The sequence below is a fragment of the Mangifera indica genome, chromosome 3, assembly GCF_011075055.1.
Source record: "Mangifera indica cultivar Alphonso chromosome 3, CATAS_Mindica_2.1, whole genome shotgun sequence".
In the NCBI taxonomy this organism is placed as follows: domain Eukaryota; kingdom Viridiplantae; phylum Streptophyta; class Magnoliopsida; order Sapindales; family Anacardiaceae; genus Mangifera; species Mangifera indica.
The window spans coordinates 10,357,251-10,377,045 of NC_058139.1; the positions used below are offsets into that span (position 1 = coordinate 10,357,251).

The 19,795-nt window shown below is 33.6% G+C and overlaps 3 protein-coding genes across 3 annotated transcripts; 2 read left to right on the forward strand and 1 right to left on the reverse strand.

The window, feature by feature from the left end:
- Positions 1 to 132: 132 nt before the first annotated feature.
- Positions 133 to 4,586, forward strand: LOC123211889 (ATP synthase subunit gamma, mitochondrial-like). Its single transcript, XM_044630850.1, has 9 exons — positions 133 to 436; positions 1,164 to 1,207; positions 1,332 to 1,484; positions 2,230 to 2,343; positions 2,448 to 2,575; positions 2,836 to 2,958; positions 3,058 to 3,177; positions 3,992 to 4,113; positions 4,257 to 4,586. Exons 1-9 carry the CDS (start codon positions 339 to 341, stop codon positions 4,324 to 4,326), a joined length of 972 nt encoding a protein of 323 aa, XP_044486785.1. The 5' UTR covers positions 133 to 338; the 3' UTR covers positions 4,327 to 4,586.
- Positions 4,587 to 4,814: 228 nt separating this feature from the next.
- LOC123211888 (respiratory burst oxidase homolog protein A-like) lies at positions 4,815 to 8,990 on the reverse strand. The gene is made up of 14 exons (XM_044630849.1): positions 8,466 to 8,990; positions 8,218 to 8,374; positions 8,075 to 8,123; positions 7,869 to 7,988; positions 7,396 to 7,785; positions 6,930 to 7,316; positions 6,737 to 6,832; positions 6,541 to 6,656; positions 6,345 to 6,447; positions 6,078 to 6,260; positions 5,867 to 5,986; positions 5,661 to 5,789; positions 5,464 to 5,542; positions 4,815 to 5,135 (listed from the first exon to the last, which is right to left on the reverse strand). The coding sequence occupies exons 1-14, from the start codon at positions 8,731 to 8,733 to the stop codon at positions 5,026 to 5,028; spliced, it is 2,307 nt and encodes a 768-aa protein (XP_044486784.1). The 5' UTR covers positions 8,734 to 8,990; the 3' UTR covers positions 4,815 to 5,025.
- A 6,669-nt stretch (positions 8,991 to 15,659) lies between these two features.
- Positions 15,660 to 16,772, forward strand: LOC123212372 (uncharacterized protein At4g22758-like). Its single transcript, XM_044631488.1, has 3 exons — positions 15,660 to 16,119; positions 16,252 to 16,459; positions 16,542 to 16,772. The coding sequence occupies exons 1-3, from the start codon at positions 15,826 to 15,828 to the stop codon at positions 16,748 to 16,750; spliced, it is 711 nt and encodes a 236-aa protein (XP_044487423.1). The 5' UTR covers positions 15,660 to 15,825; the 3' UTR covers positions 16,751 to 16,772.
- The last annotated feature ends 3,023 nt before the right edge of the window (positions 16,773 to 19,795 follow it).

Consider the following 19,795-nt stretch of genomic DNA (forward strand, 5'->3'; position numbering starts at 1 on the left):
AGAATAGCTTTCAAGAATTTTGATGGATCTGAATGTTGGCCTTGAATATTATTCCTCTTTTGGGGAGTAATAATTTTATGATTAGGGGGATTGGGGAAAATTCCTATAAAGTGAGGGTAGGTGGTTGGAGACAAGAAAGATTACATTGAAAATACTCATTAACGACGTCGTTGTTGATGTAAACAAACGACGCCGTACTGATATCTGTCTTCAAGTAAACCCCTGTCATTACGAAGTTCAGTTCCCAACCCTCGCTCGATCAACCCTCGCGCACATATAGCTTTGATCTGCAGCATTCGATATTAATCTAGGGTTTCTCGCGACCGATCATAACCAAAATGGCCATGGCTGCTTTCAGACGCGAAGGTCGGCGTTTCGCCGCCCCTCTTCTCTCTCCCCGCCCAATCACCGCCGTTAGACCTTCTCTCTTCTCTGAGTATGACTTTCACCGGATCAATATCTCGTCACCGATCTTTATTTAATTCTCACCTCAGTTCTCTATTTGTTGAATGGTTTCACCTGTTGTTTGCCCTGTTGATCAGTACTCTGAAAGCTCCTCATATTTGTGTCTTAGGTTAATTTTCTTAATGTAAAAATTAAATATAAAATCTATTATTTTCATTTTTTATTAAATCTCGGTTGACTGAAGTTTTTAGTTTTAAATTGTTTTGTGTTGTATAATATGAGTTTTATGTTTTATGTTGGGTTAGTTTTTGGGAAGGAATCGTTTAACCAACTGCGATAAATTGCTTTTTCCCCTAATGTGAATGGATTTTCTTGGATTGGCAGTTTCTTTCTTTTTAGAGCTGAATGAATCGAGTTTAGTTGTTCTACTTTGTTTTTGTTTGTAGTTTTGATGGTAATGGAATGAGAATGTATGAATAATTTTGCTAAATGATGGGTATAATTGGAACTGAAAAGGTTGACTGTACAAGCGGTTTAACCAAATGTATCAACATTAGTGACAAAACGAATGTGTGCTTAAATTTGAGTATTGCATTAATCATGTTTAAGTTAAATTTGAGGAGTATCAATTTGTACACTTCAAATTATGGTTTTTGTTTCTTAATAAAACCTATTGAATGTTTGTGTTCCTGTATTAAATGAATTGTTCTGTTTCTGCTTTTTGTGTGAATTACTGATAAATTGGCCTGAATGGGCAGGGAGGATGGCCATGCTGGAGTTCGAAGTATTTCAACTCAAGTGGGTAAGTCTTATTGTTTGTTATTAACGGTTGTAGTTGGCAGCTTTGATGTCCATCTTTGCTGCATTTTACCAAAGTGAGTCATGGTTAATGTTTGTTGATGGTTGTTTTTGTAATATCAATGCAGTTAGAAACAGGATGAAGAGTGTCAAGAATATTCAGAAAATTACTAAGGCAATGAAGATGGTTGCAGCCTCAAAGTTAAGAGCAATTCAAGTAAGAACTGAAAATTCCCGTGGCCTGTGGCAGCCATTTTCAGCACTTCTTGGTGACATTCCTAGTATGTGTTGCCAAAATTTGTTATTATTTATTTTAATTAAGTTCACATAAGTTTTGATCAGATATCTTGTCTGTCAAACTTATTGGTCTGGAAACATCTGATATCATCTTTGACTTTTTATCATTATATTTATTCCATTCATGCTTTCTTCCATTTCATATGACATCGTACAGTCATTTCCAAGAATTACCATTTTAGTGATTCTACACTGTTTTTAAATGATGTTTACAATGAATGGCCATGTTGTTGCATTCTGGAGTCATCTGTAAAATGGATTTGCATGTTTAATCATTTGAACTCTAGGCAGTTCGTCTGGGCATTCTTTGCAGGCTCCCTTTGGGGTGCTTTGATAGTAGTTTGGTATTCAAATTCAAGTAGGCTGTGCTATGTAATCAGGAGTTGATAGAGAACATTATTACAATTGTCAGCATAGACTAACAGAATAGTTTAGAATAATTCTTCATATGAATTTTCAAATTCAAATTTAAATGATTTTAGCCTGGTCTTTCCCAATATCGGTTTCTTAACAGCCCTATGAAAGTTGGAGCTACTAATGTTCTGCCTGATTATGTGAGATGTTATGTGCTTCAGAATTGTTTCTTGCTTCATGATTTATAACATTTTTGCTAACGGTTTTTCTTTTCTTTCCTGTCCAATCTTTATTTATTCTATTTTACTCTCTACTCTTTTATTTATTTATTTATTTTTTTGTTTCCCTCATATATTTTTTATGGTTGAATTGTAGGTGTCGATGTTAAGAAGAATGTTATCGTGACCATTTCTTCTGACAAAGGTCTGTGTGGTGGTATTAACTCCACAGCAGTCAAGACAAGCAAGGCTCTGCACAAATTGACTTCTGGTATGTTTTGCTAATCAATTGATTTTTTTTTTGTGGAATTTTATTCCTTATTACTGATGAGTATTAAATTTTTCTTATAAGTTAAATCTTTTTCTGCTTTTTAGGTCCCGACAAAGAAACTAAGTATGTTATCCTAGGAGAGAAGGCAAAGGCACAATTCGTACGTGACTCAAAGAAGGACATTGAGATCATCATAACTGAGTTGCAGAAGAATCCACTGAATTATACCCAGGTTAGTCAATGTATTTTCACCTTCACATGATGAGTAGAGAATCATTCTGTGCTTCAAAACCTTACATTGGCGGCTGGTATATCCGTATGTGTGTCACATCTAATTGAAAATCTTGACTAAAACGTATGCAGTTTTTGGTGGCAGGGTTCACATCCTCACCAAATTTGTTCCTCAGCTTACTGTTAGTGCTGTTTTAGTTTGTACAACGCTAGATCATTTTGTTGATTACCTTAAACTCTGATCACTTTTTTTCCTTTCAGGTTGCTGTTCTTGCTGATGACATCTTAAAGAATGTGGAATTCGATGCTTTGAGGATTGTGTTCAACAAGTTCCACTCTGTAGTCTCATTTCTGCCAACAATGGCAACTGTCTTGTCTCCTGAGGTGACTTTAATGCTTAATCCTAATAATTGTACATTTATTTATTATTATGGTTGTGTTCAGCTTTTCATTTGTGATGTTATTTTATGATAATTAATATAGGTTGTGGAGAGAGAGTCTGAATCTGGGGGAAAAATTAGTGAGCTAGATAGCTATGAAATTGAAGGTGGGGAGACAAAGGGTGAAATACTTCAAAATCTGGCCGAGTTCCAGTTTTCTTGCGTAAGTCATGTTGGTTCAATTAACAGTTTTGCTGGCCTTGGTTCTATACAAAGGATCGTATGCAGGCAATATTGAGATTGTTCTTTTTGGTACTATTGCTGCTGTCATTTTCTGTTTCAAGTTTTGTTGTTGCTGGAACTATGTGATATAAAGAGAACTCTTTCTATTGAATTTTATTGCAGATGAAGAAACTGCAACAATTAATTTCAATGATATGTGATTTTGTATGGATGTGTAATACCTAGGTCCTAGCCCAACAAATGTTATTAAAAATATAAGAAAATACTGTAGCCCTATAAATGTTATATATATTAAAAAAACCCATTGATGATACTGGGTTTCTTATGCTCTGATACTCATAATTAACTTAGTGGATTAAAAAATTCTGTACCATTGGACTAAATTAATTTTAGGTTTAATCATGCAAAAGCAGAATTTCACTGGATTCAATGCTAACAGTGTAATTAAGGAAAAAGCATCCCCCACTTACTGAAACCTGAACTGTAATGATTAAAACACTTTGGTGAGCAGTTCTTGTTTATTTAGACGTTTTGTGTCTGGCAGTTCTATCTAATTGTGCCTGAGGTGGGCTTGAGAAATTTATGTTTTGTGGAGAATTTTTAGTTACAAATTTGCACATTTCATCTACTGCTAAATCTGTAGTAGATCTTTATATGATATGTTTCCTTCTATTTGTAGTGCTTACCCTTGAAGTGATTCTATAGTTAGCTTTGAAATGGTTACTCTAATTTCTGCCTCAGATTTATAATATGTTCCAATTAAACGAGAGAAAAGCCATTCTCTTTTTTGTTAGGTCATGTTCAATGCTGTGTTGGAGAATGCTTGCAGTGAGCAAGGAGCAAGGATGTCTGCCATGGACAACTCAAGCAGAAATGCTGGTGACATGCTTGACCGCCTCACTCTTACATATAACAGGTTTCTCTCTTCCTATCTCTCTCATATGTTAATAGGATTATAATCCTTCAGCCTTTAACTTTTAGCTACTTGTATACATGGATTAGAACTTAAACTTTGATAGTTGATCGATGCTACTTAATATTGGTCATTTTTTTTAACAGAACTCGTCAAGCATCTATCACCACTGAATTGATTGAGATTATATCTGGAGCATCAGCACTGGAAGGCTAAATGCAGAATGGTTCTGCCTGTTATCTGATGACGATGAAATAAGTTATAGGTGGAGACTTTGTTCGAACTTCACAGTGGTAATCTTTTTTTATTTTTTTTTTGTATCTATTCCAATAATCTTTGGTGTCAAAGATTTCGTTTTGGGGAATTAAATGTTAATTCTTTGGTTGTTCCAATCAATATTTTCCCCCAACTTTGGGTTGAGGACTTCACAATGTTCGAAGTTAATATTTCAATGGCATTATTTTCCTTTCCCTCAATTTGGATGCTGGTTTGTGCAATGTAATTAATTTTTTGCTTATTGCTTGGGTTTGGCTTGATGCCTTAGAAAATAGAGCCTTATCATGCTAGCTAGGGTTTATCTGGTTGATTCAAGATTAGGTTTTGTCGTAGGCTTCAATTTTATCATGTGCGTGGGCATGTATGCCACATTTCCGTAATATTTGCAGTGTTTTCAAAATATCATAGGAATTAAAAGTGCCTATATATTGCATCATCAATTGTATAAAGCTTTCCCATGAAAAATGTCTTACAAATTCTAACTTAAGAATTTTTTCCTATTTGAAGCTGGTTGGCTTAGTACAGCAAGAACAATTAAGAAAAAAAGAGGGATGATTGTAGGTACAAAAATACTAATAGGTAGTTATGCCATTTCCTATTGTGGAGTAGGCAGTAAAGCATCACTAATAGAAAATACATCTAATAATTCTCTTTGTGAAACACAAATCTTGTATTGGTTTTGGTTGAGAATTTGGTGCACAAACTCTCCAGCTCTCCTACCAAAGTCGATGGTCCACAGTAGAATACCCCTATCGCAGGCCAAAACCACAATTTCAGTAAGTAATATTGTTTTATTCTCTTTTAGGTTTGCAAATTCTACCCACAATAATTTAATTGACCCAAGCAAAATCCGGCTTTTCTTAAAGTCTCCCAAGAAAAAAGCTTTTGACAAACAAAGCTTGCAGAATGCTTAAGCTCATCATAAATCCTCCTTTTATAATCGATCACTCGGTTTGGATTAAGTTTTAGGTTTTTCAAAGAGGTCAAGTGAAATTTCAAGATGGGAATTTTCGATTTCTCATGCTGAATTTCTTGATACTATGAAGATGCGTTAAAGAAAATTTGTCGAAATCTCACCAATCTGTGCTCCTCTATGCCTCTGTGCCAATCCTGAGAAGATATTGAACCAATTTGGTCGACCAAAATGTGTCCTCACCTGTAAGCTCAATAGGTTATAATCATTCTAGAGTTGGATGCTTTCCTAGAAATGCAGCTATCACTTTAGCTAAAATAAGCATCACTACTGGTAAGCTATGAACTAGAACTACACTTACTGGTGTTCTGGAGACAATGTCGATGCCGGTTTTGTAGTAATATAAAGCTTGGATTATACTTATCAAAGCAGATCGCACATCGCCCTCCTGATAAATGCTGGTTAAAAAGTTGTGTATCTCTGTGACAGACTACGCAACAGTCATAGCAAACAAAATGGTGAAAACCATTGATGTTTTGTAGTGAAATTTGCGAATAACACATGTACCTGCTTCAGGTTTGATTTTGATGTTTCCTTCATGATATCTCTAAACCAGTCAAAGGAGCTTTGCTCTCTTGTAACCCAGTAAAGATAGGCTTTTAAAGGACCCTTTCGGCTGCTACAAACCTGCATGCACTCCAACATATACTTTGTCAATGGCTAAAATTACAGGGGAGTTTTCTTCTGATTTTTTGTTGCAGACAGAGACGAGTTTTACTTGCTCAAACTGTGTTTTCTGGAGACCTGTGGCTACATCTTTGAGGATGCTTATGAAAGGTGTGGCTCCGATGCCAAGGCCTATGAGAACCACAATGTCATACTTGATGTAGTCTTGAGATGCAGCACCATATGGTCCATCAATGTAAATTTTTGGTGACTCCTTTGCTTCAGTTAACACAGCCTGGAAAAAAAAAAACATGTCGATTCTCAACTATTTCGCGGGTTTCAAAAAAAAGGCGTGTTGCTTCCTTTAGCCAAATTTTACCTCTTGGAAGAGACTGTATAGCTGATAGCTCCAGTCTCCCAGAGTTCTGATATGTACACTTAAGTGATCATCTGTTGGTCCAGAAGTAAGTGAAAATGGGTGCCTGAAAGGTAGAGAAAAACATTAAAAATATATGTATATAAATCTATTAGTGGCTATAGTTTATGAGAAAAGGTTAGTTTTTCAGGTAAATTACCATTCAAAGGGTGAAATCTGAGGGCACTGAAGATATATATACATTCCACTCTTGTGATTGAACCCTTTTGGTTTGTTCAATTTGAGGGACAACACTTTTCCAGGATAAAAACTTGCCTGTATATGCAAAGATTTGAGAAAATATGAATTTCTATCTCTACTCTTTCTTCCTATGACAGATTATAATGATAAATTACCTTCAAGATTTCAATCTCATAAAACCCTGATCTTACAGCTCGAAAAATCCGCTCTCCAGCATACAACAAAACTGGAATTGCAATATAAATCCATGTCTGCACAAGAAGATTTTAACATAAAGATCTTAATCAAGATCGGTATTATTCATTCAAGTAGATGCTGCAAACACGAAGTTGGCAAACGCAGGCTTACCGTTTTCTCTGCAACATTGCTGGTTAGGAAGAGGAACATGGAGTGAACAATCAGCAAGGCATACACAAAAATGAAGAGGTGGTGAGAGTACCAAAATGTATTGTATCCTGTGACTTGTCTAACAGATCTTGGTAGCGAAGGCGACTGCCGGCGAGGCCATTTTGTTGCCAGTGAAAATGCAATGCTCATCAGTACAACCATGGCAAGTCCTGTTGCAACCTCTGTTGTGGCCAAAATCTGTGTGTATGAAGGCTGATGGTACCCAAATCTTGCCGCTATAGTTTGCCGAAAAATTGAGCGGTCAGAGCCACTGATTCTTGGGAAATCACAAGCCAGATGTGTTCCCCCATGTAAAATCACACCCACCACTATCCCTCCTGCAATCAACTATACCCGAAAAAGGAAAAAATATGATGTCAACGCAGGCTAAAAACTCTGCACTAGGACATTTTACAAGCTGCATTACCTTGTGGAAGTTGATGTTGTCATTGAATGGAATAACTGAGTTTATGCGGCGGTTCCTGCGGAGCCAGGTGATGGAATTCCGGCAGACTGGGAGCAAAATTATAGCCATGTTGAGTTTTAAAGTTTCGGCTGCTCCTTTTGCAGTGCAGAGGCAGTAACCCATGACTTGGAATGCTGTTCTGTGACTATATTGAATGAATTTCCAGGCAAAAAGTGTGGCACAAATCATCAACCACAACAAGATTATCCATCCGCGGCGCCAGTAATTTCGAAAAATGATTTCAGCTCTTGAAATTGGTTCTTGATACAAGCCATTCTGCTGCTGAACACTGCCAGCATAGGATGAGGCTCTTGGTGAACTTACTTTGAACAAAATCTCCAGCTGAGATGCCTGCAAAATGGTTCATTTAATCACTTTATTGATCCACTTTAGAAAATTCATTTCATTTATTATAATCAAATGGAAATTGATACCTGAAGATAGCCTTGATTAAGATTATGATGATCAAGCGCTTCCATAACTAAACCAGCATGTTCTTCTGCTTCTTCATGACTTATTGATAATTTATTTGCCGAAGCACTCATCAAAATTGTCTGCAAAAAGTTACCAATAAATTTGTCGTCATTAAAAAAAAAAGGAAAGAAACCAACATTTTTTTTCCTGGATTTGTTCAATGAACCTGCTTGATATCCACTCCTGTGATTCTTCCATCCATATTTCTATCAATCCTGAAGAAAATGAATGTTAAAACTTCAATCAGAAAAGATTCAACAAAATTTCACAAATTACAAAATAAAATGGAGGTGCATGGAGATTAATTACATGTCAAAGAATAATTGAATTCTTGAGTTTATATGAGGATCAACCATGCGAAGCCAGTATTCATGAAGTTCCTTCTTTGTAATATCAGCTATACATTCTCTTCTTCTTCTTAATGCCATGAGAATCTCATCAGAAATCTCTGGTGATCTCTGCATCCCTGCAATATATAATAGAAAATAATAATAAAAAAAAAAATCATATTATAATGTTGTATATAACAGAATTTATACTCTGTGGGTGTGGCTTACCTATGCAGTAACCGAAATCCGACCATTTGACAACCGGTTCAGGCCCATTCCGGGCTGAAGCCAGCCGGTCGAACCGGTGCTCGACGGTGGTCCAGTCAAGCTCAGTAAAGGTGAGTCCCCGTGGCTGTGCAGCTGCTCGAGCTGGGGAGAAAGATAAATCAGGAACAATGCTAGCTGACGAAGAAGAAGAAGATGAAGATGAAGAAGAAAGAGAAAGAGCTGAATCATCATCACAATGCTCTCTTGCAGCTTCCATCTTCACATGCATTAATCAACACAAAACGCACGTAAGTTTCAAGGAAAACAAGAAAATGGCCGCCCTGGCTTTCTGTGTATGATTATAATTTATTAAAATATATGTTATTTGTGCAGTTTATAATTGGGTGGTTGACTGAGGAAGATGAGAAAAAAGAATTCTTAAAATTTGGTTGTGTATTTGGTTGGGAAGATAAGAATTAATAAAGATGAGCAATGAAAGAAAGCAGCTATGGTTTTGTTAGAAAATGAGAGAGAAGGTAAAGTGAGAGCAGGTAGAAGATAGCTAAGGAGAATATCTCATGAAAATGATGAAGCTGCAATAGAATTTTGGAAAACTCTTTCTTTCTCAATGATGCAATGAGCTGTTTCTGGCTTGGATTAATGTAAATTTTGATTAACTATATTAATCAAGGTTAATTAATTTAGTGGGTGCAAGCATGCATGGGTAAGTGTTGAAAACCTTGGTCATTGTTTCATAAAGAATGGAATTGAAGTTTTGTGAGCAAAACATGCACTTAGAATATTGTCACATTTAACGAGGCAAAACACCGTGTGCTCACATATTTTATTATATAAAAAATATATTATCAGATAGATGAATAATTTTGAATTATAGATATAATAATAATAAATTATATGATGATATATCATCTATTTATAACTAAAAAATTTATTCTCATTCAAGGTATAGTAAAATCTTAAACTTTTACTCTCAAATTTTTAAAAACTCAAATATTCACATATAAATAAATTTTTGTTAAAAATTTCAGTTAAGATTAAAGGTAAAATCGTTATTTAATAAAAAAATTAAGATTTATTTTTTTCACCTCAAATTTAGAAATCTCACAATATCCCCCTAAGCCAAAGTTTGAAAAGTGACAAGTACCCCTATTGGGTTTGTTCCTCTCCTTTCCGATGTCGATTGGTGATCTTCGGCTATTAGTCATCTTCCCTCCCACCTTATCTGTCTCTCCGATCTCTTTCCCTTGCATCTTCGGTCATCTTCGGCTTAGGCGAAGAGACGTTGTCTTCATCATGCATCATCTTTGTCTCGGTTGAATACAGTTGGAAAGGCAAGGAAGAGAGACCTGAGAGAGGACAATCGATAGTCAGAGACCGCTAATCGATGCTAGAGAGGAGAGGAACAAACCCTAAAAGAGTATTTATTATTTTTCAAACTTTGGATTAGAAAAAAATTGTGATATTTTTAAATTTGGGGAGAAAAATATAATAATTTTTTTTATTAAATAACGATTTTACCCCTAATTTTAACCAAGATTTTTAACAAAAATTTACTTATAAATAAGTGTTTGAGTTTTTCAAAACTGGAAGATAGAAGTTTAAGATTTTACTATACCTTGAGTGGCAATAAGTCTTTTGGCCTATATTTAATTATTTTCTATCTTTCAAGTGGAAATACGAATAAGTTTTAATTGGTCTCAATATGGTTTTGAGGGGTGTGGATAATTTATTTGTGAAAATTGATAGTAAAATAGTAGTAGATATTTTGTTATTGGTATTCTACCATTATTATACAACAATTGGGAGGTGTATTTTCTTCATGTCTACTGATTGTCTTACTAATTTTATGCTGTCTTTTTTACCTCTTGCTTTAGTTTTTATATAATATTAATAAAATTGTTTATCCTTATAATTGTATTATTTAGGTGTTTACGGTTTTAACCCCGCATGCAACTAGAAAAAAAAATAAAAAGAGAAAGTACACATAAAACATTCCTCTATTAGCATAGGGTTAACCCGTATTTCCTCTCTCTTTTTTATTTACTTCATTGTTTGTTTTAACAATAAAACTATGTGTATTCATTTTAGATACACAAATATATACACATTTATATGTGTCTTCATGTGATTGGATGATTTTGAATTAAGAATAAAACAATAACTAATCATATGACGACACATATGAGTGTGTATACATTTGTATACCCAAAGTGGATACACATAGTATTACTCTTATTTTAATATTTAAAATTTAATTATAAAATTTTTTGCTATTTTTTTTTTTATAAATATTAATAAAAATTTGGTTGTTAATTTATGTCAAATATATGGACTTCCTGGATGCCTTGACCAGTCTTTTCAATGCATCTTCGTGTAAAACACGCTTTGACAAATTTGAAGAAGTAAGTTGTCACGCATAAATTTCTTTAAATAATAAATAATATATTATTATTATTATTATTATTAGCTCATTATTTTAACTTTTTTTTTTTTTTTACCCAGTAAATTAATAATAGTAAATTTCTTTTTAAAAAAATAAACAAGAGCATGCATGCATGCATGAGCAGCCTATTAGGCGTTTTTGGTTTTTTGTCTATTCCTTGAGCTATGTCTTAGTTTTGGGTCTTGGCTAGTCGTTTATTTTCAGCTTTTTCATTTCTTTTGTTTCGGATTTTCAAGTCTCTTAGCTTTGTTTAATACGTACTTAGCAAAATAATAATAATAATAATAATAAATAAATAAATAAATAAAAATTTTGTTAGGAAGACACAAGAGAAGATAAACAAGAGCTTGAATTGAGATCGTCTTTATATTCGCCTTACGTTGATTCTTAAACTTGTACAAGAGAGCTTGTTCTCTAGTCCAAGGGCCATAAACAAAAGTAGGTGTGAGTAGAAAAACTGAATTGAAATTGAAACTATTGGGTACTTGAATTGAAACCGATCTATCTTGAATAGGTTTTGGTTCTAATTATATGGATCATAGTAGTTTCGATTTTGATTTTGGTTTTACCTCTTAACGACGTGGAACTGAAAAGTATTATATAATTTGTTGTGGTGATAAACTAATTTTTTTCAACCCGGAAAAAAGAATCATCTAAAAAATTGTAACATTATCAAACTGCAATATATATAAAAAAAAAAAAAAATTTAAAAAATGCTTTAAATTGAAGAGGCAAATGAAAAAAACATTATAAAGCTGGTGAAGAGACATCTGAAAACTAAGTAAATATATATTCCTTTCTCTATAAATTGAAGAAGAAATGACTTTGGGAATTTTCCTAAGAACAGTGAACATACAACCAATGTGTTCCGGTGCTGCTCCTGTTCAAAGAGCATTGCAGGTGGCTTTATGGTCTATGAAGATCAGATTTAAATGTTATACAGTCTATCCATTGTACAATTATGTTTAAACTCTGCCATAGGATGAGGCTACCGAAACAAGAGCATTAGTAAAATTAAATTTTGTAAGATCTTTCATTTCTGTATTGCAAATTTTATTAATACTAAAGTTTAATCTTCTAGCTTTCCCAATGCTCAAATAGGATTTCAACAAATAATATTTAAACATATGTTACACATTAGCATAGAAATAAAAAAATTTGGAAAAACAGGTTTCGAGAGAGAATTGGAATCTACTTGAAACCTGTAAGGTCGGTTCTCATTCAAAACTGGCTTTACAGGTTCCAAATTTCAGTTCCTATTTCTAAGAATTGGTTGGTTCCTGTTTTGATTTTGGTTTCTGAAATTTTTACAGGATAGTCAAACCCGCTTACCTTTAGACAGAAGTACCAATATTCATTTGAGAGGGAACAATCTTGCTCCTTATTACCGGAGTAGATTGCTTACCAGAGACGGTCCTTGTCACTGGAGAATCAGAGAGCCTCTAGACCTTTGCAAGACATTCTTTTGCGAGGCTAGATGACTCAAGACTAAAAAAAGATGGAGTATGTTTTCTCCTGTTGGCACCTTTTAATGTCTCAACAAGCTTCTTCTTCTCGAGATCCCCCTCGGGAGTAGTTGCTTGTTCCTCTATAATAAATAACATAGCCATGTTAGAAATTTACAAGGAGATGTTGCATAACCAGATCATAAAAGGCAAACAAAGCTCACTAGAAATCACAACATCACATTGGATTAATTGTACAGCTTTCAACGACTCGGCCCTTAGCAGCAAGAACGACTCAGCTTTCACTTGAATGCATAAATTATATTTTTTACACTAAACCTAACTCTGTTAGTGGAAACCGAGCTCTGGCAAAGTACAAAGACTATAATGACTATGTACCCCTGTACTAAGTCTCTCTTCCCCCTTTCTCACCCCTCTCAAACATTCTCATTTCCTCTCGCTTCCCCAGATTTTCTGATATCATTTACAAAAGCCAAGTTTAGTCAATTTATTTACTTGACATTAGATTGGAAATGGTATCCATGTTTTTTAACTCCAGAAACTAACAAAACGATTGAACACACAAAATCTTGTTGTCAATCAGTATCCCACTAATCTGGTTGGTCACCACTCTTTCATTCAGACAATTAGCTATCAGTTTAAGTTTGAGATCGAAATCCAAAAGTAGAGATACAGGCAAAGGTTGCTGTAGGAGGGAGGGATGGTTCATTTCTCAATTTGAGAGCCTAGCATCCTCACCTATGGAACCATATAGTGCCTAGCATTTGCTTCGAGATCGACATCCAATTCCACCAATGACAACCCATTCTTCTAGACACTTCAGTTTCCCTTGACTTTTACTCCCTTCTCCATTCTCCAAACATGAAAAGGGAATTGCACCAACATCAACATGATCATTCCCCACCCCGCACACCCCCCCCCCCCCCCCCCCCCCCAAACCTCTTCTACCCCTACCACAAATCGCTCCCATAAATGTGTTAGCCCCAACACTTATTGCACCACCACCACCATACTCTGAAATATACCCACCTCCCACATATTTTACTTATAGGGTGCGTTTGGTTACAGGTATGTAAGATTACCTTGGTAATTTATCTTTTATTCCTTTGTTTGGTTTGTGAATAATAAAAAATTACAGTAATCTTTTATTACTAATGCTGACGTGACAGGTAATATAAGTGGTAATCTGATTACCACTTTCACCTTAGGTATTTAAAGATTACTGAGGTAATTTTTAGTTTATTATAAAAAAATTATTATTTATTAATTTTTTGAAATAAAAATAAATTTATTTTTAATTAATATGACAAATAATATAAAAAATATTTAAAAATAATTATATTCAAGGGTATTTAAGTAAAATAATTTACTAGTAATCTTTTATTACCTTTAACAAAACACAATAATTATTTATACCTATAAAATTTTATCAAACATAGTAATCATTTATATCCAGTAATCTTCTAAGTAATCTATCTTCAAGGTAATCTTTCTATTTTAGTAATCAAACATTACCCAAACCAAACGCCCCATAAGTTTCAAACTTCTTCCAAAAGAATCCAGTCCCCCAATGACATCCACCACTTCATTGACTCCGATTCCCAAAAAATCCTCGACTTTGTCTTTGCTCACTCTGATTTTATTTAAGGACATAAAATCTCGGATTTGGATGTTGATTCGGTTGTAATTGTTGATGTAATGGTGGTGGCATTGAATTCTGATATGGTGGTGGTGGTAGATTTTGTTGCTTGTGGCCACTTAAATTTTTTGACATCGAAACTCTATTAACTTTGTTGCTTGTGGCGTGTGGCTGCAATGTTTTTTTTTTTTTTTTGTTAACCTTGATAATCCTTACGGTGAACTTTGGAGGTTCATAATCATTTAGATCTATAATTAAAAATTAAATAAATTAAAAAATAAATTTTATTATGATACATCACATTTAGAGTTATTCAAACTCCAAATATTTACAAATAGCTTTTGATTCTTTATCACTAAGACCAACCTTTGGGACCGTGTGACTACAATGTTGGTGGTTGACTTTATGGAGGTCATGGTGGTGTTGAAGGGTTATTGTACATGGGGACCGTCCGAATGAAATTTTAACGAAGCGAAGACAAATTGTCTAAAAGCACTTGAGCATTGCAAGAAGCTCGATGATCATTAGTATTCAACATGGCAACTAAGAGAAACATACAACTTGGACATTTTCTATTACACTCTGAGCTTTACAAATGGATTGATAATAGCAATAACAACTGTAATGCTGACTTACTCTCCCCACTAAGAGAAACATGCATGAGCTACTTCAGAAAACTTTTATTTGTCTTCAAAATTTTGGAAATGTGAAATAACTGTTATGCCCTCCTACTGTTGTTATTATTATTATTTTTATTATGTTTATGAAGTTTAGGCTTTGAATGAAAAAGTTTGATTTATGCATTTAAGGGAAGAAAAGTTTTTAAGCCAATCTTTGGGGGTGGAAATGTAATTCACTTACTAGATAAATCAGCTACCCTTCCAAGTTCAACATATGGATGGAACTAGTCATACTCTGCCACCAACTACAACACTATTCTAGTCATAAAGATAATGCCTCCTTGATAGGACCTACAATTCAACCTTTGATTACTTTACAACCATTAATGTAAGTTTGGTTCAAAAATATATTTATCAAATTCAGCCAAGAAAAAAAAAATGTATATTTTATTTTTAATCAAATTAAAATAACAATATTTCATAATGTATTAGTTGCTATTAGATCTCTTTTGTCCGGAAAACTGACACAAGGAAGTGAGACTTTGCTTCACATGTATCATTAATACCTAACTTCTTTCCTAACTAATGTTTTTCTTTTGCATTCATTTACTAACATCTAACCTCTTTCCAATAATTGTGGCTCATTAGAAAAAATAATGAACTCTTGGTTAGACCTTTACATCAAGGTATACCTTAGTTTCCTTTCTAATTAATGTGGGTTATCTTCTAAAAGAGAAAAAAATTATAGATTAAAGATTCACATCAATATGTCACTCTCATAAAGACTTAAGTAAAGTTATTATAATAAGGGTTTGGATACCGTTGTTTGGTGTTATCAGATCTCTTTCACTTCAAAAAATTTCTCTCACTTCAGGAACTAACTCAAGCGATAAAAAATGTTTTCTTGCATTTATACACTAAGACATAACCTTTTACCCAACCGAAATGCAATAATCCATCCACTGTTATTACCTGTTTCAGATACTATGTATATGTAACACGTTAGAGCAGTTGTTACCTAAGAGTTGACACAAATCCAATAAGCCTAACTTTCACGCAAACAAAAAGCAACGGCACCTAATTTTCCAACATCTGACTTCAAATTGCTTGTTTTCTTCGAAATATTTTCGTTCCTGTTTTTGTCTTCGCACAGTAAGTTTGACCCAATAGGACACAACAACTCGAACATACCATGCCAAACAGTAATCTACGGCAACGGATACAGAACAGTGGTGGCCGTAGATCAAGGCCGTCGCCGAGGTGGAGGGGACCCTCTAAACAGCCCAAGCATATTGAGATATTGAAGCGATGCTCGTCGGAGCCGAGTCTGTGTAGTTTCAGCGATGGCGATGGAGATGTAGCTTATCAGAAACCAATGCGTATTGCGCACCAAAGAGAAGGAATTTTGTACAGGCCACAGACATGCTTGGACGTTTTTGCAATGTCTCTTTCTTCGATGGCTTTCTCTCCCCAAAATAATTTCAAGGTTTCACACATAGTCAGCTTTTCTTCCAGTTTGTTAAACGTTGTTTACCTGTATGTTTTAACGAAAATTTTACTTAAAAAAGGGAAAAATATATCGATCCTGATTGCATAAATATGTGAAGTGTGGTTTCAGGGATATAGTAAGGATGGTAAAGTGATAGTTAAAGTGACAGTGGAGGGAAGTCCGGGGCCAATCAGGGCCATGGTTAAATTGGGATCCAGAGTGGATGAAACAATTAAGCTTGTTGTAGATAAATACAATGAAGAAGGGCGGACACCCAAACTTAGCAGAGAAGAGGCATCCTCTTTTGAGCTGCATCACTCTTATTTCAGCCTTCAAAGTGAGTATTATCCAGGGAATAATCCATTTTATTGGGTTTAGGCATAATTAAGCTATACCTTTTTTTGTTATCCTTTGAACAGGCCTGAATAAATCAGAGCTACTAGGAGATGTTGGTAGCAGAACCTTCTATCTTCGGAGGAGTAGCAGTAATCATAGTAGTGCAAATTCAGAAATTGTTCAGGGGATGAAAGCAGCCTCCCCACCACTCTCGTCCTTGCTCTCATCTTTGATTGGAAAAATTGTAAGCATAGTGCGTAAGCTTTGGATGGTCATGATTTGTCAGCAATGATAATTACCATTTTTAAGAGTAACACTATTTTTTTTTTCAATCAAATGTTATTTACTCTGAAATATTAGTAAAATTAGTGAAGACATGAAATTGGAAAAATATGGACAAATTCTCCATTACCTGCCAAAATGTTGATGCCAAATAATTATCTTAAGTTATTTCCATGCTTCAGAATTCATCAGCCATTTGATTCAAACTCCTTTCAAGACATGAAATTTAATGTACAATGCAACAAGGAAGTTAAAGGGATCAGTGGGGGTGTTACTAACGAGAACCTTCCAACAGTCAATTTCGACTAAGTCCAGTTGATTCTAAAGCAAATCAATAAAATTTAAGGGTTAATGCAAAAACTTTATGAAATATATTAATTAAAAAAATTTTCAAAATCAAAGCAGATGAGTCAATCTATCCTTTGACATTTGACTTGCCTTGTGACATTACATTGTATTTTATATCAATGATGACCCTCTTATGTTTGTGTTCTAATAAAGTATAACATATCCAACATGCATTTGTAGAAGAGAGATATTAGTTGTATCAAGAGAAGAATGGTTTTAAAATTCAGACTAAGTTAGTCAAATTAACAAACAATTGGGCAAGGATGGATCGTGATCCAACAATTAGAACTTTTTTGATATACGATTTGACCTTGGTCTAATCCTATGTATAGATGTTAGCACAAAAAATGAGTCTCAATCTTTAGGTATGGTGCAAAGAACCATCAAACCACATAGAAATATAAAAAATTTTACAATTCCTAGGAGTTATATTAACAAGTCATCAATTCATATTATATATTTCATGATTAGTTATATAAAATTATTTGAATATAATTTTTAATGTTTATTTAAATAGTTCATTGGTTGACCACTAGGTAATTGATTAGACCAATGGGTTGAACTTGGCTACTCTTTTACTAGGTCGATATTCAGTCCTACTAAAAAACAGAGTGAAGAGTTATTGAAAAAAAAAACATATGTAAGACATATAGATCCCTCTGAAACATATGTGAGATATAAAATTCTCATAGATAGAGAGATTTATAGTCAACCATAAAAATATGATATTATGACATTCTATGTAGTAAATCAAAAGTTTGATCTTGATATATTATCAAAAGAGACTTAAATTCGTGTTCTTTTATACATAAAATTTCTTTTTTTGTTGCTCATACTATTCTTTAAGGGTCGTGCTAAATCATTTTAATGTCAATTATATCTTATATTTAATTGAAATACTTTTAAACCTAAACTTTTGCTTCTGTTTCTTTTTTGGTGATGACGGTGATAATTATGAGTGTGATTTTTTATTTCTTGATTCATCGATGTATTAATTTTCTTATTATCAAAATAATAAAAAAAGATTAACTTTGTTTGAATTTGAATCTATTTTAAAATAAATCTGATGAATTGGGAGCTTGAAAGTTGAAAGAGTTGAGAGAGACTCAAGATAATGAGACGTGAGGTGAAAATCGGCGAAAATAAATAGAAAAATTAAAGTCACTTTCTTTTGTTTCTTTTTAGTTTAAATAAACAAGTTGTACTGGATGGGTTTGCAAGTCCTTTGTTAGGGTTAGATTCATATCAAGTTTATTTAAGTTTGAGTTTGAGCTCAGTTGAAATGAATCCGAAATGAGCTAACTCTATACAAGTTCGAACTATTCGTCAAATTTACAAATTAAAAATTTTGACACAAAATAATATCGTTTTGATCAATATGTATTAAAACAACGTCATTTTAATGACGAGCTAGTTAAAAGCTCGAGCCTGAAACTAGCTGAACCAAATTTGAACCGAGTTCAAGCTTAACTTTCACGAGCTCGATGATATGCAAACCGAATTAAGCTCGAGCTCGGCTAGGCTTGAATCCAGCCCTATCTTTCGATGACTTCCTATGGTTGCAGCCCACTTTCACCTTAGGATGAGGGACTTATTCCTACCCAAGTTTTACTCTATTTTCAAATTTATGTTGATAGAGTTTTAAAAATTCAAACACTTATTAATTATTCAAACTCTATCTAAAATTTTTATTATACATAAGGGTAAACTCATCATTTCAATAATATTATATAAAAAAATTAATTTTATTTTATTTTTTTTTTTAGATTTTGAAAACTAACACATTCACTCTTGTTTAAACTTTTCTAATTTTAAAAAGTAATTATTTCTCTCTTCCATATAGACACGTCAATGGGTCGAGTCAAATAGGGTTAGCTCAGCCCATTTGGTTCATGGGTCAGGCCCAACCCTAGGCCACACAATAATGGGCCTTTGGGTTGGGTCGACTTATATATAGGGTTGGGCCACCCATTTAAACATTTTTTTAAAATTTTAATTAAAACTTTTAAATACAAATTATTTTTCAATTATTAAAATCGAGAACAGTACTCCGAATATTTTATTTATGAGCTCTCACTTGTGACGAAGAAATACCATAGTTATATGATCAAAAATACTATAAGTTTATGACATAATATAAATAAATTAATTTGCATACTGTATAATAACAAACATAAATAAAAAAATATATATCATACTATTTCTCTATTTATCCTTAATATCCAAATTTATGAATTCATTTGACATTGGATTTATTCAACATTGAATTTATTTGTAATATTTTGCAATGATAAAATTGAAATGAAAATAAAATTATAAACATAAAGAATTATTATTTGTAAATTCAAACAATTTTTGAAAGATAGTTAACGAGAGAAAATGAGATTGTGAATATAATGAAAAAATTGAGATTTAGAGATTTGTAAATAAATTAAAAATGAAAAAAATTAGGATCGATTTATATAGAAAAAATTAAAAAAGTTAAAAAAAAATAAAACCTTGCTACAACCTTTTTTTTGAATTTTTAAACAGTATCGGATTGGGTTGGTCTATGTGTCTAATATTAAAGCCCACAACCTAGTGTAGAAGACCCATGGGTCAGGCCCAATATGCTATAGTACTGGGTGGGCCTTCGTTTGGCCTGACCCAATTGACATGTCTACCCCACACCTAGGTTTCTTTTTTTTCTTCCTTCTCTGATTGTCCT